Source organism: Anoplolepis gracilipes, chromosome 11 (assembly GCF_047496725.1).
Source record: "Anoplolepis gracilipes chromosome 11, ASM4749672v1, whole genome shotgun sequence".
NCBI classification, from domain to species: Eukaryota; Metazoa; Arthropoda; class Insecta; order Hymenoptera; family Formicidae; genus Anoplolepis; species Anoplolepis gracilipes.
This window is the reverse complement of record NC_132980.1, coordinates 11,270,926-11,287,068: the sequence shown is the minus strand read 5'-3', so window position 1 is coordinate 11,287,068 and position 16,143 is coordinate 11,270,926. Positions and strand designations below refer to the sequence as shown.

At 36.6% G+C, this 16,143-nt stretch overlaps 2 protein-coding genes and 1 long non-coding RNA gene across 16 annotated transcripts in view; 2 read left to right on the top strand and 1 right to left on the bottom strand.

Moving 5' to 3' along the window:
* Rhogap19d (Rho GTPase activating protein at 19D) overlaps positions 1-8,334 on the top strand; it is a 32,627-nt gene extending 24,293 nt beyond the window's left edge. For 4 of the 10 annotated variants that reach the window (XM_072901506.1, XM_072901507.1, XM_072901505.1 and 1 more), the window contains 4 exons: positions 384-444; positions 2,216-2,550; positions 3,969-4,213; positions 4,834-8,334. In XM_072901506.1, coding sequence (XP_072757607.1) covers positions 384-444; positions 2,216-2,550; positions 3,969-4,213; positions 4,834-5,817 — 1,625 coding nt within the window. In that variant the 3' untranslated portion in view covers positions 5,818-8,334. Of the gene's footprint in view, positions 1-383; positions 445-2,215; positions 2,551-3,710; positions 3,772-3,968; positions 4,214-4,833 lie in introns of those variants that run through there. The other 6 variants (XM_072901508.1, XM_072901510.1, XM_072901511.1 and 3 more) reach the window with 6 other exon arrangements.
* A 127-nt stretch (positions 8,335-8,461) lies between these two features.
* Positions 8,462-15,799, top strand: LOC140670784 (mutS protein homolog 4). The gene is made up of 16 exons (XM_072901533.1): positions 8,462-8,626; positions 8,901-9,030; positions 9,360-9,424; positions 9,496-9,644; positions 10,132-10,319; positions 10,414-10,535; positions 10,684-10,901; positions 10,957-11,151; positions 11,315-11,501; positions 11,582-11,721; positions 11,794-11,897; positions 11,965-12,349; positions 13,002-13,115; positions 13,372-13,580; positions 14,473-14,662; positions 14,760-15,799. The coding sequence occupies exons 1-16, from the start codon at positions 8,524-8,526 to the stop codon at positions 15,702-15,704; spliced, it is 3,444 nt and encodes a 1,147-aa protein (XP_072757634.1). The 5' UTR covers positions 8,462-8,523; the 3' UTR covers positions 15,705-15,799.
* The window catches only part of LOC140670786 (uncharacterized), a 30,069-nt gene continuing 24,451 nt past the window's right edge, over positions 10,526-16,143 (bottom strand). For all 5 annotated transcript variants that reach the window (XR_012047623.1, XR_012047621.1, XR_012047622.1 and 2 more), the window contains exons 3-4: positions 11,982-12,313; positions 10,526-10,917 (exon numbers count right to left, since the gene is read on the bottom strand). This is a non-coding gene — a long non-coding RNA (uncharacterized lncRNA). The remainder of the gene's footprint in view (positions 10,918-11,981; positions 12,314-16,143) is intronic.

The following is a 16,143-nucleotide window of genomic DNA, read 5'->3' as shown; positions in this document are numbered from 1 at the left end:
CGCGATTTTCTTGTACACGTTATTTGGCAAAACTAGATAATTGACGCGTATGCGTGAAACGATGCTGATAATCGCAGAGTTCAAGGGATCAAGACCTACGTGTCATATATCATGTACATGTCGTACATGTACGTCATGTATATAAAAATTGTCTAAAGAATAGCGATATACTAGAAAGGCAAATTCGGTTGCTGTTCTTTCAACATTTCTCGCGCAAATTTACTCAAGAATTCTTGAAAAACGTTTTCCGGTTTGAATCTATTCCAATTCCTATCTCTCGTCCACTTGTACAATTACAAAGTGTATTATGTATCTGTCTCTATTCATATCCTCTCTTATTCTTTTCTCTGTGTAATATCGCTTCTGACGATCGGTGAGTGTAGCAGGATCTTGTTTTCTGCAGTGGACACAGAAGATACTCACTATTAACAAAAAGCTTTCTAGGTACATTCTTCCTTCTTATTTTTGCTTCAAGTGATTTCTTTTTCTTTTTTTTTTTTTTTTTCTTCGAATTATGATACGACTTTTAATTATATATACTTGTGTTACGAAGTTACATCGTCATTGCTCGGAAGTTTCCATTTATTTCTTACATTGCGTTAGCGATATTACCATTACGCGGAACGTAGTCGATTTTAGTGCAAACACGTCCACGAGACACACCAGGCTTCTTGCAATGAAAGCAGATTTAATTTTAGAAGATACTATATCTCGTATTTGCGATCAAGCGCAAGAAGGATCGGTCACAAAGAGAAAGAGAGAATAAAATTTAAAAAAAAAAATATATATATATATATATATATATATATATATATATGTATATACAGGGTGTCTCATTTTAGGTGTGCACCCCGAATAACTTTTTTTATAGGGTACTTTTTTGAGGTACACACTTAAAATGGGACACCCTGTATACGTATTTGTCAGAGTTATATACATGACACGTCTCTTGGGGCCGATCCTTTATTTTTACATTGTTTTCATGTGCTGCATGCGCCAGTCTTCGGCTTTCGACATTAAGAAGAGCACATATATTTCACACAGATTGGCTTCTTCAGTGATTTTTCCTCGTAAACGTACGGTCGACACGCTTCTTTTTTTAATGCATTTGTATATAAGTATCTAATAAGAAAATATGTTTTCCGAGGATTAACGAGGATATCCTCGAGGAAACAAGATCTCTTACTAGATATCTCGGATTTTTGCTTCGCAAAAATTACTTGAAAGAAAAGTATCGGAAACGTTCCTTTGACGCCGATTATCTGACAACTCTCTCTCGTCGCATGCATGTTTTCCTTCGAAAATCTGTCGCGAGCGCTGCGAATGGATTCTTCAATCACTGCTTGCCTTTACGAAGATGATACGAATTATCTTTAGAGGAATCACGTTTACACACACGTTACCTCGTGTCATAAATGATTTTTTTAAATAATAAGTTTTCTTTTCTTATTTCTTCTTTTTTTTTTACGACCATCGTATTCAATGTTTCGATGGGGCTCTTGCTGTTAGTCTGAAAGTACGTTTAGTCTTCGCACTTTCTTGTCACACGTGTGTATCGCCGAATTACACCTGTCTGCTCGTCTGCCTGGCTGTTCTTTAATCGTTATAACGATCGCTTCTATTGCTGATTAATCTTGTGGCTTTTTTAATTATATAAAACTGATTGCTCTCTGCCGCCTCAGTCTACGTCTTTGCGATCAGACACGCCCGAAAGGAATACGAATATATATATATATATATATAGTAAATATGTTCTTTCCGAGGATCCTTGGACAGGGTCGATTAATCCGTCGCGCGTTCTCAGTCACGGCTGAGAAATGGATGTTGATCTTGAAAATTCGATTCTTCTCACTCTCAATCCGCTTTTCTTCTCTTTTTTTCTTTCGTTTCATTTTCCTTCCTTTCGTTACGTCCGGTCAGTTTCTCTGTCGGGCGATATATACTTAAATTTTCATCGAGCATACTGGATTCGCGCAGCGATCAATCGGTGGCTAATCGGTTCGAGAGAATATAGAGTATTCGGATAAAGAGAAAGAAAGAAAGAAAGAAAGAAAGAAAGAAAGAGACGCAGCGAGATATATATATACATACGGTGGGTCCAGACGCAAAGGAGGAAGACATGAGGAAGACGAAAAAGTTGCCGCGCCGGCCGCAACGTGAGCGTTGCGTTGACATGAATGAATGACGGTACGAAATGGTTGAATACCACGTGTAGGCACACAGCGAGCCCGGGTTTTTGGTGGTACATATCGTCCCACCTATACGGTACCGCAGGTCCCGGTAGTCCCGCCGTCCCGAAGACACCGGCCCAGTCGCCAATGTCAATGCCAGTGCCAGTCGCAGCGGTCCCGATGCCCATGCCGATGTCCATGCCCGTGTCAGTGCCAACAGCAGCGACAACCGCAGCAGCAGCAGCAGCCGCACCGCTGGCAACTGTTGTCGCGTCTACAGCAACAGCTGCCGCATCATCATCGGCATCGTGCACAGGAGACGACTCGCGATCGTCAGACGAACCAGCCACCGCCAAGACTCTAAACCGATTCCTCCGAGGTAAATTCCACGTCAGGCTCTCTTGCCAGATCAGAAGTCTGGCGGATCCGCCTCCAGCATCCGAGATGCTCGACCAGTTGACTCACCAGCTGGCTGGCTCAAACCGAATGGCTTTTACATACACGCTCTTTTAGTTTTATATACATTACATGCCACCACTAAGCACGCCACGCGTTGTGTATGTTGTTACGTTTTTTCCCTTCGACTAACGTTTGCCTCTGTGCGTGTCACGTATATATGCATCTTTCGCGTCCAACGATCACGCAATCTGCTTCGTTAATATTTTACATGTATCACGATCGTCATCTTGGAGGAGAATCTTGACTGGCTTTTACGCGCGCAACGAACGCTGGAGGAGTTTTTTTTTTTTTTTTTTTTCTTTTCTTTTTCTTTTTTGCTTCGTCTCGTAGGTAGAGACGACAATGTCGTTTCTTCTTCGTGTTATTTTTCTTGTAATTTCGCGCTTGGACGTTTATGAGCGTGGCTCGATCAATCTTCTAATATTGTCACTATAATTGCGAAATTCTTGTACGATACAATATTTCTCAAGAACGAAGAATATTTTTACAGAAATGTGTCATCTCTTCTGCTTTAAAACAGCATTAATAAACCAGTTACTCGGCGATTTTATTTTTAATTTTTAATTAGTATTTAAATGTTTTTCTAGTAATTTCTTTAGGTATATGTTTAAGGATATAATTTTAATATCATTTACGTATGTAATGTGTGCTTTTGTGTGATGATTTTTGTACAAGTGACGTAACTTGTTTTATTTTCTTTTCCGATCTGGAGAATACCATGTTTTTTTTGTTCCTACTACGCTTCAGCGCAAGAAAGAAGACATTGCTAATTACATTGTTATTGCAATTGTCATGATGTATACTGTATACAGCTGGCGAAACAATGACAACTTTTATTAACAACGACGATAAAACCGAGTTGTAACGACGATAGCGATGGCGACGATGCTCTCCCTCTCTCTCTCTCTCTCTCTCTCTCTCTCTCTCTGATAAGAATAAAGATACAATAACATATTAATTAATTCTCTTGCGATAATCGCGCTCGCTTTACGTCGACAGAATGCATTTCGACGCTCATTATTATTGTTATGGATTATTTTCAACTACAATCTGATTTCGCGACGATTTTTTTTTTTGCAGGAATGCACTCACGCAAGATGTACATATATATCACCAGCTGCGATAAACGAAAAGAAAGAAGGCATACACTTTTTGTTCACCTTATTTAGTGATCGTATATATCACAAATTATTACAATAACGAGCAGATAACACAATTCGCGGTGCTTTGAGTGTTTTTCTTTTTTTTTTTTTCCTTTGTACTCGTACAAGTTTGTGCGTCTCGTGTGTGTTTTCACGCGCGTATCTCGCCTTCTTATTAACACGATGAATTTTACAGGTAGCGACCTTCTAACCAGTCTCACAACCACATTCGATCGCAAATGGAGGTCTCTCGTCAATCAATCGTCGACTCAAGCGCAACCTCCTCTGGAATCCGTGTCTCGTAATAAGAACGGCACCTCCGCGGAGCGGGAGCTAAAGCCGAGCGCATCCCCAAAGTTTCGATATCCATCTGCGGAAGCCTATCGTGATCCCAGCCTTCATAAATCGCTCGACAAGTGCCACATCTCCCGCCTGAAGGATGTAAGTGTCTTAATATCACGATCATAGATTGTTCAATAAAGTCTCTCTCGCATATTTCAAGCTACCCAGGTAGCAAGCACACGACATTTTAACGTGAAAATATGGTCAATTCGAACCAAATATGACGCGATGTAATGACGGAAAAATGACAGACTAATGTCACATACCCTGAGATACAGAGAATCGTGAATATTAAAATTATACACCAAATTGTTTTAATAATTTAAGATATTATAAAAAATTAAATGAATTTTTAGTTAAAAAATAGTAATACTTGGGCGATTTATAATAATGACTTAAGAATCACGATATTATGACGTTTTTTTACAACATCATTAAGACGTCACAAAAAAGACATTTTAAATTAGACATTATTTAGTCACGTGACGTCATTGAACTAGAAATGACCAGTCTTCGACGTTAATATGACATGTGCTTCCTACCTGGGTATTGTCAGAGAGAATATATAAATAGGAGGTATTTTTTCAGATAATAAACTTTCATCTAAACAACATACTAGATAATATCGCATATTTTGAATAAATTAAAACGCATTTGTTATAAATAAAAAAAATACTGATATAACTTATATTTATCGTTTTCCTCTCCATTTACTCTAGGATGCTCCCGAGAAAGATACCGATTCTACGGTGACTGACGATACCCCGCATTCTTCGGAGTCGATTACGCCGAATAACGATAAGCAGAGATCGGACACAAATCACGGCACGGAGAAGACGGTGACGGAAAAAGCTCTGGATTCGAGCGAGAAGGACGAGGACGATCGGAGAGATACGGACAAGGAGGAAGATTATTCGCGCACGGGAAATCCAAGACGTTATGAATCAGCGAGCGAGAAGAGCCTTCACTCGGAGAACAATGACGTCGATGGAAAATTGGACACCAAGAGTCATCATTACGAGAGCGGAGATTCCAGTTATTCGAACAAACTGAAAAAATTTGAGAGCCTGACGAGCTCCGAAGTGAGATCCCGCCTGAAACGATCAGAATCATTAAACAAGAGAACATCCGAGAACACATGCTCCCGATTAAAAAGATCGGAGAGCCTAAACAAGCACTCGACCGAAAGACCGTCGCTGCTTAAACGGTCCGAGAGTCTGAACAAACATTCCGGTGACAGATCGGAGTCACCGGGCAGCAGGCTGAAACGCTCCGAATCACTGACAAAGACCGAGAAGACCGAATGCAATATCAGCAAGCGACGACAATCGGTGCGGAAGGAGAGCGCCACGAAGCTGAAACGAAAGAACGGAATGTCAGAACGATCGATCAAACGGAGACACACGGTCGGTGGGACTAAGGACTTTGACAAGGTGCACTGGCTCGATAATAAACTGCAGTCCGAAGCGGAGAGGATCATCAGAAGCGACTACAGACCGAAGAAGAGCCAGCTCAGAACCAGCTCGCCCGATCTGAGCGCCAATCGCGTTGGCATGGCCGACACAAGCTTCTTGATCGAGGTGAGCTTTCGCGGACCTAGCAACGTTGTCTTCAACGTGACGAACGCCGCGCGGCCGCAGTCGTTGCCGGACGCAAATATCGCGTCCAAGGTCTTCAAGGTGCCTCTCGAGAGTCACGTATAACATATGCTTGAATAAATTATTCGATATTTTCTATATTCATCTCTGAATAATACACGCAGCGCCATTGCTCTATCTGCCGTCATTTTTAATATCTGTACCGGTTTATTATATATCCCTGAATCATATCAAGTTTATACATCTCGTATATAAAAATATCATTATAACAATATTTGGATAATTGTTTGAATTCTCGTTTGCCGACATGATTCATCATTGTCATTCTTCAACGTGCCAAAGAGCCATCATGAATCGTTATCGACAATTTGTTTCACAACAATTAGAATGAATTGAATATGAAAAGGAGCTAGACTTGTCGTCTTCTACAGCGATGTTTTGACCATCGAGTTAGATTAATGTACAATACGAGGATCGTTGCAACGATCGTGAAAATTGCTCTATTGCATAAGAATTTATTGTAGAGAAAAAGATAAGGACACTCTTTGCCGATCTAACGGAAATAGTAAGCGCCAGGTTGCATTGGAGAAACGTAAGAAAGTTATTTTAGCGATTTTAATTGCATGTGGTATTTGCATCGTGTCAATTATATACGTATTATCATACTTGTGATTTGTGATTGTGACATCTTTTGTACATAAGATATATGTATAATGCGGAATTATGTATAAGAGTCGATTGAATATTAAGTATCTATATAAGGTAACTCTATATAAATATATATATATATATTGTCTGTCTTTAAATTTATATTTTAATAATCACTTTACATCGTCGCGTGGATATTCTTTGCACGCGTGCGGTACTCTGCTCGATCCTCGTACACGTGAGAAATGTATTATTTTTAACAGGTGTGCGATAGAGATAGAAGAAAAAAAAATTGTTGAGGTAAAAATTGTACGTTTCTCAGCATTGTCGTCGCGAGCGATCAGCGCATTTGAAAGTTTTTCGAAAGCTAGCATTCGTAGTGTTAAGACATTTTTTACTGCAAACTCTCCGATGATGAAAAGTCCACGATGTGATAACTCTTGATCGATCTCGCGTCTATCGATGTACACATATCGCGTGCTACAGATGCATGCGTGCGTGCGTACGCGTATATGTATACATATATATATATATATCCCTTACTTTTTGTACTGATTGATCATTTTTGTCTGTGATTTTTCTAACAACACGTCAATTTCTCGAAAATAAATAATCATAAAATATGTTTAAGTAAATTATTTTTCAAATTTATTATTTTAGTCTTTATTTAAAATGTTCAAAGAAGGTATATACATTTTTTCAGATTTTTTAAAACACTTTTACATATTAATAAACTTATCGAAGATACACACTGACCCACCTGTACAGTTAGAAGGTGCCAAAAATAACAATACGAAGTAAGGATTATATATATACACATGTGCTTATACACGCCCGCATGTATGTGCATTTTTCATGTGCATTGTGATCAATATTATATTAATGATCGTCGTTTTAAGACCACTGTTGCGGCATTGTAAATTTTATCGCGATAAGTAAAGGACGAGGCGTGGTGCCGTTAATTAATGTATGTGTACTCGGTGCCTCTTGTATAATGAGAAATTTGTCCGCTCTAAGATAGATAAAATTATGTCCAACACAGAGATAACAGAGAGTCTGTTGTTCTTCTTAGATCTGTCAAATTTCTCACTATGCCCCGTTACGAGAATAATATTTCTAGCGGTGCAAAGAAAAAAAAAAAAAAAAAAATACGTATATATTCCCTTTTGTGTATTGCTGTAAAATTATATACTTGAAGGTATTCTCTCAAACGCTTGTTGTGGGCCTCTTATGTGTATCGTTAATATTATTTGTATTCGCAGACTCTCTTTGCTTCCGTTTATTCTTGTAATTTGCGTCTAGCGGTTAGTGCGGTTACATTAGAACTACCGATAAGCGAGAATATCAGGCACCACAGGTCTGATCAAACCGGAAATTAACACTCGCGGTTACAATTACACAGTACATCCACGAATGTGACGTAGGAAAATTATACAAGATATATATATATATATATATATTAATTACAATTAATTTATCATTAATATATACATATAAAAGATTGATATTCTCTCTCGCGGGATCGGCGCAATATATTTCACGTTGATTTTTACGTGTGTTTTGGAAGATTAATGTGTAAATATACAATACTGCAAAATTTGCCGCGCGAATTATCGTATGTACTCTATGTATATCGCGCATTATTCTGTTTTGAGGTGCGATTCAATATAGATGATAAATTTTACACAAACTTTACACACACATATATATATATATATATATATATATATATATATTATAGTTGTGCTGTGGCGCGAATGGAGGAATCTAAAGTAGCAGAGACAATCGATTTCATTATTGAGATGCTTGTAAATACAAATGTAACTAAATTCTAAGGAACGACGATACAAAGAGCGATATTTATTTCGGAAGGAATAGTGATTGTGATCGTGTTATTTATTATTAATCCCAAGTAAATGTGCGTAAGAGAACACACACATTGACAAAATTGTAAATAAATATATTACTACCAGAGATGTTGAATGTGTTTATTTTATACCCCTGTCTAACATGATTTAAACTTCAAACCGAATTGTCACGTGATATTTGATTTGTATTTAGCGGGCAAATTCACACGATTTTTCTGCGTTTAAACGCAAAATTGCCGTAAAGTCGCAAAGACTTATCGAGACTTGTTTGCCTCTTTGTTTTATAAAAAAAAAAATGAATGTAACACAGGCCGCTCCACCGAGAGGACGACGCGCTTACACGAGAGGAAGATCTATACCGAATGCACAACGCGTGGTAAACATTTTTCCTAAATATCGTAAGTAATGTTTTGCAAGAATTAACACCGGTTGCCGACGAAGAGTTGAAATTTTGCGCGATATATTTTAACGAAATTCATTGAAAAAAAATATATATATATTTGCGAGATAATATTCTTAAAGAAAAAAAAAAAAATGTATTTTCTCTCATTGCCGGTTTTCGACGATAAAGTTGTTCGATCAAAATCGACTTTGTGATTTTCGTCCATTTTTGTTAACGAAACAATTCTCACGCTTTTGATTGCATTCTTTCTTCCGCACCCTCGAATGTAGAATTCGGTTCTGGCTTCACCAGAGTCCCGACGAGCTCCGGACCCGCGAATTCAAAGACCCCAAGACACAATCGCAGAGAGAACTGCGTCTCTACGTCATCATACCTGCCGAGTACATCTCGAAGTATAGGGTGAGTGCCTGCGATTCTGCTGTTTTTGTTTTACAAGATAATTTTAAAATCTTGTTAGAATATAAAATGTATTTGTTACATCTCTCGTTAGCTATTAATTTTTTTCCATATAATTCCATTAAAAAAAGTGCAATTTTATTTCGGAGGTTGTTATAAAAAATTAGACATCATTAACTTTTATATTACTTTTTCCAAAACTTTGATTAAAAAAGAGATTATAATTAACAGTAGCTCCAGTTTCTAAAAGCAGTCCATATAATTTTATTTCTGATATTATTCTTGCATGCTCGTATAGATACAAAAAAATGTAATTTCTCAATATCTATTAGGTCGATTAATCCGAAATCGACGCCGTACGGCACATCCAGTAATGCAGACTCTTGGGTGGTGATTGGTAAGCAAAAGTTAAATAATAAAACTAGAGGAATATGCTCTATCTTATTCACAGATATATATTTGTGATAGCGTTAACAGCTGGCCGAGGAGACGCCAGGAACGAAGTTGGCTTGGCAGCGATAGATCTTCAATACCCATACTTGATCCTCTGTCAAATTAGCGATTGCCAAACATACGTGAATACCTTGACGAAAATTAACATTCTCGATCCGATAGAAGTAGGCATTATTATTATTATTTAAATAATATTTAAATAATTATATAAACTAATTTTATCACTGTATTCATAATATTCAACAATTTCGCGTGCACTTTTGATACTATATTTATTTCATTTATTTATATATTAATTATTATTTTTTAATAGAAAAGAGTAAAAACTCTTTTAAAAAAATTTAATTTTATCGCACTAGAGTAGTTCGTTAAAAATTAAATTCGAGTAATTTTATTAAATTTTATTAATAAATTTATAAATGTTATTTTTATTTAATAATAAAATATTATATTATTTAATACCGCAATAATATATTTAATAATTATAAAATAAATATGAAAAAATTAAGTTAACTAAAAAAGAGGAGTTAGAAGGATATAATAAAATTTTGATATAATAAAATTTTAATTTTGATTCTAATAAAATTAATCCGATAGAAAAAAGCAATATTCTATAAAAAAGATTTCCCGTAATATTTTTTACTTTTAAAGATATTGATGCCCGAAACAATGTGCGAGCGTCGCGGGAATAAATTGTACAAATCGATCAAAGAGAAATTCAATGCTCTCAACATCACACCGATTTCACGAATACACTTCAACGAGTCGACTGGCATGGAACGCGTGCGAACTCTATGCGCCAAAGAGTACTCGACCGTGGAATTGATAGTAAAACAAAAGTAACGTTTAAAAATTGATCATACACATCATATAAATAGGGAAGGTACAATTAGAAAGAGAGAGAAAACGCTTTATTTGACCCGTTCTGTTCAGGTATTACGCTTTGGCTGCAGCCGCCGCGTTGCTAAAATACGTGGAATACGTTCAACATATGGTTTATGCTCCGAGATCGATGCGAATAGACTTTCAAGGATCACCGAATACCACAATGATTGGCAAGTTATTTAAAAATGTGCATACACATTTCCTTAAATAATTTAAAATTTTAATTATTTTTTATCGTGTATCATACATGATGTTGCGATGAGAAAGACGACAATCTTTCTCGCGGTAAACTACACACAGTGACAGATATTTGTGCAGATATCGAGAGCGCACGGAGTCTGGAGCTGGTCGTCTCGCAGTCCAAGCATACCATCATCAGTCTGCTGGGCACAATGGACCGCTGCCTAACTCCGATGGGTAGAAGACTCCTGCGGGCCTCCATCCTCCAGCCCAGCTGCGACGAACGTCTGATCCTGGAACGTCAGTCCTGCGTAGCGGAATTGGTGGCCAATCCTTCTCTATGCACCAGTCTTCAGGTATAACGGATTGCAACTAAAAAGGGAACGGTTATGCGAAATCTGTATTTTACAGCCGGTGGTACAACGCCTCTTCGGCACGGATCGTTTGCTGACGTTAGCGATTAAACCTTTACACGTCAACGATATACAAAACGCGGAGCGAAACCTAAACTATGCACTGCTCTTAAAGAGCTGTCTGGACATTGTTCCGGAACTGGAAGCGATCCTCGCAACCGGTACTCATCTGTTTTTCGCGAAAATGCGAAAGGTGCTGTGTTCTTATCTAAGATTTATTAATATTACTTTTTTTAACAAATCTCTTGTAATTATTCATATAATTAAATTAAATTAAATTAAATTCAAATTAATTTTATAATTTAAATAATAATATTATTCATATATTTTCACTAATTTTTTCCTCAAACCTGCAGAATTTAGGAAATTCAGAATTTCGAGTTATGAAGGATAAAATTTTGACATTGATACACGCGGACGCGAGATTCGTGAAGGGATGCACTTCCCTGAGTATGCAACGATGCTTCGCTATAAAAGCTGATATTAACGAACTGTTGGACGTTGCCCGGCAAATTTACTGTGAATTAATCAGCGACATGAAAAGTATACATATATATATATATAAATATATTAAAATATTTTACTCGAAATAATATATATTTCTCACTTGATTCATTTAATAGATATGGTAGAGCAATTAGCTGTGAAATACAAGCTTCCATTATCTTTGGAATATAATGCAAACTTGGGCTATCATATAAACGTTGCGATACCGCAAAATGTGAGCATGATTATCTCGAACTTGCCAGCGGAATTTATTCAGGTAATTTATCGTTGATATCGTTTACGAAATTTAATTGTATCTCCAACATTCCCTTATTTACTACATCCGTAGGCGCGAAAGAACAGGAGAACATTTACGATGACCACAACAGCGTTATTAACGTTAAACAAACAGTGCAAGACTGCTTGCGAGGAGATTTATGTGATGAGTAACACGTGAGTGTTGATCGTTAAGAATCTCCCTATATTACCGTATATATTAATAAATAATAACGATTTATAGATTGTTGACTAATTTACTGGAGGACATAAGACAGCATGTTGGCTGCTTGTTTCAATTGAGCGCCGACGTAGCGGAATTAGACTTGATACTGTCGTTGGCACAAATCAGCAGTAATCCGGAATACGTGAGACCGTCGTTCGGGACAAAGTTGGAGCTGGTAAACTCGTTTCATCCTATTATGGAGTTATTTAACAGGGACCTCCCTGTAGCCAACGATGTGGTAAGTGTTGAAATGAATCATCCACGTGACAAATCTATCTTTCTTTCCTTTTCTGACACACAGGATGCTTCGATTGCGTACAATTTTCATCTGATAACTGGGCCAAACATGAGCGGCAAGTCCACGTACCTGAAACAGATCATTCTACTTCAAATCATGGCACAGGTAACTTATTTGCTTTTCAATTGATGCAGTATGCTTATCGGATCGTTAATGTTTTTATATCATTTTTATCGATTTATTTATTAATTTTGCAAATTAAATATTTTTTATATACATATGTAAAAAATACAGTTGCTGTCTCCCAAAATGTTTCCTCGCAAAATTTTAATCTATATTTAATTTTAATCGCATGTAATATTTAATCATGAATATAATCTCTTATTAATCATAATCAATACAACTTCATTTTGAGGGCTCAAAGTTGCAATATATAATTAATTTTGATTGCAACAAAACTTCTCCAGATCAAATATTTAATAGTTGTAAGATAAAATATATTAAAAATGGCTTTTCTTACAACTCTGCGAATTTCTCAATATGTTTTGTAAATCTGAAATAAGAAAAGTTAAAGGATAAAATTGTGCAAAAAAAAGCTAAATAATCATTTTCTTTCTTGTATTAAAATAATTTTATTGAACGTTACATGTTTTATTGAACGTTAAATCTCATTGAATGTTAATGAAAAGTTATTTTTTATCAAGTATATTATTACGGAATGTTATTAAATATATTATACGGGATGTTTATTATAGATATAACCTGACACATATTTTATTCAACATATTTCTTAATTCATTACACGTATTTATTACAGATCGGTTCTTACGTGCCGGCGTCGAAGGCGACGTTTCGCATAGCGAATCGCATACTTTGTAGAATGAGCTCTCGCGACGACGCCGAGCTTAATGCGTCCGCCTACGTTCTCGAGGTAATCGTCCGACAAACGTATAATTATTCTCTTTGTAAGAATGTATCCGTCTCTCACCGAAACATGAAAGTATACCATTTTATATTCGATATTTTTTTCTAATTTTTTTATTAAAAGTGTCTTTACGACGATAATGTTTTCAAGCAATCTGAATATCAATCGTGTTTAATGCTGCTTGACTATGATCGACGAGAGAATTAACGCTCTCGATGCAAGGACCAAATTGATAAACAATTTTATACTCGCTCATTTCTAGATGAAGGAGGCGCAATACATTTTGCAATCCGTCACGCCCAGGTCTCTCGTGGTTCTTGACGAGCTCTGCAGGCATACCACTGTCGAGGAAGGTTCTGCCATCGCTTGGTCAATATGCGAGAAATTATTGCTGACGGCCGCGTTCACGTTTGCCGCGACGCACTTTTTGCATCTCACCGCGTTGAGAAACATGTATCACAACGTGACAACGTACGTGAAAATTTTGTGCAAATATAACATCCGCTTAGCAAAGAGGAAAAATTCACGTTACCGTTATTAGGGTAAACTCGGGTAAGATGGCCATAGTTTTTTAAAATGCAAAAAACGTACTTTTATTTTTGTTATTTTTTAATAGTGTTTGACATATCATCTTCCCTGAAGCTTAAATTACGTAATATTATCGAAATTAAAAAGAAAATATTTAATAGAAATTTTATATTATCAAAATATCATAGTACAACATAAGCATTGGCCATCTTACCCAATTTTTAAGGAAAAGATGACCATAATATTTATAAAAAAAATAGTAAAAATTATAGGTCATGTAACAATTTACATATCTTTATAATAGCGTGAACTCGGATAAGATAGCCATAGTTTTTTAAAATGCAAAAAACGTACTTTTATTTTTGTTATTTTTTAATAGTGTTTGACGTATCATCTTCCCTGAAGCTTAAATTACGTAATATTATCGAAATTAAAAAGAAAATATTTAATAGAAATTTTATATTATCAAAATATCATAGTACAACATAAGCATTGGCCATCTTACCGAACTTTTAAGGAAAAGATGACCATAATATTTATAAAAAAATAGTAAAAATTATAGGTCATATAACAATTACATATCTTTATAATATGTCTAACGTCGATTACGATAGCTCAACTGCAATTTATTCGACGTTATAACAGTTTTTAGTGGACAAATGAAAAACTTTACAGGTAGTCAAAAGTAAAAATATGATATAAGATTCACAATATCGTTATTTCGAATAATATCGATTATCTTTGATAATGAGTAAAAAAGCGCGCTATATAACGATTATTGAAAAAAATTACAGCCCATGACCATCTTACCCTAGTTTACCCTATACGATTTCAGTCATTGTTTCGAGACAAAAACTGCGGAATCGGAAGAATCCAACGAGTTACATCTGATCTACACTCACAAGTTGAACCCCGGAGTAGGACCTACCGATCACTATGGCATTTCTTTGGCGGAAGTATCCTCTTTACCGAAATGCGTTACGACTAAAGCGCGAGAGTACGCGTCTCGACAATCTACCGCACAGGTAACGTCAATCATGAATCCGTGCCTGTTTGTGATTTTTTTTTTTTTTTTTTTGTAAAATTATTAAGTCTCGCTGAAATATTTTATTCTTTCTCTAGAATAATCTCGGATCCGTTGCGAGCTCCCCGTCGTGGGAGAAATCGTGTTACGACGCGGTCGTTCAGTTACGCGCGCTGTTGGAGAACAATTGTTTCATTTTCGCAAATATCGTAAATATTATGAAGCAACTGGATCTGGACAAACGTAAGAAGCAATTGCTTACGGAAGCGGTACAAATTCCCGTAAAATCCACGAGCATAGCGCGCGAACGTGAGAAACACGAGGAGGAGAAAGACTTTGCGTCGAACGAGAATCCAACGACGGCGACCAACGCAATGTCGTTAACCGAATTAGCGAGACAAAATAAAAGTCAACGCGAACGCGGAGCGGAGAACGAACCGATGGAAAATGTGGAAAGTGATAGGAATCGTAAGACAAATCTGTCGATTCACGGGGCTGATGTAAATCGCGCGACACTCTTGTCACAACCAGAGACAACCGATGAAGATTCGAGGATCGTTAATTCGCCATTTCCGAGTCCTATCACGTCGCAATTATCCCATCCGATCTTCACGCCCGCCGATTCCTTTATCGAACAGTCGATCCCTGACAAAAGTCCTATCCCCATTGATCCGCGATTTTACGTTTGCACGTCCTTCGAGACAACGATCAGCCAGAAAGTGGCATCGGTCAGAGAATCGGAAGAGCAGACGAAGAGAATGTTACCACGTGGTAGTTTAGGATCAAATATCGCTTTAAATTCAATGACGTCCTCTGCGTCAACATCCTTTAGATCCTTTCAGTATCACGATTATTGTTTATCCGAGGGAGAATTCGACATTGATCTGCCGTCTTCTCAATCAATTTTAAGTGATGTGGCGCAGGTGAAGCGATCTAAAGAGATTTTGCAGCAGATTGAAAATGATACTTTTGACGAAAAATCTTTCTCGCAAGAATCATTGAACATTATTCCGATCGATGACGTAGTAATGTCACCGATGTAATTTATTTCGCAGTAAAAAAAAAATAATGTACTTTATCATTAATACGTATTTATATAAGAAAAATTAAACAATGCTTTTTTTTCCTTTTAATTGCTTTATCACGTACTTGTCATTCTGATCTTTCTTATCGTTATTGTCTTTAAGTAAAGAAAACTGTTTTCTCGTTTTAATTATTTTCTCTTTGTATTCGCTTGTAAATGCAAAAATACAAGACGCGAGATTCACACTTGAGCGAATTACGAACATATGAATATCTCTTCTCTTCGCAACGAAATTGACAAGATACATTGGCTCAATTTTCGAGCAAAGATATATAAAATTGTAAGATTAAGATAGCTTTGTAAAATAAAAATGACGAGGCGATGATGATCGCCTCGACCACATAATTGCTTCGATAATTACTTCAAACATCGCTGAAGAAAAAAAAAAAAGAAAAAAG

Bases quoted from the DNA above. Each gene is read 5' to 3' on its own strand.
- LOC140670784 (XM_072901533.1), top strand. From the start codon at position 8,524: ATGAATGTAACACAGGCCGCTCCACCGAGAGGACGACGCGCTTACACG. The intron at 8,627-8,900 runs GTAAGTAATGTT...CCTCGAATGTAG, and splicing joins AAACATTTTTCCTAAATATC to AATTCGGTTCTGGCTTCACC. The intron at 11,722-11,793 runs GTAATTTATCGT...CTACATCCGTAG, and splicing joins TGCCAGCGGAATTTATTCAG to GCGCGAAAGAACAGGAGAAC.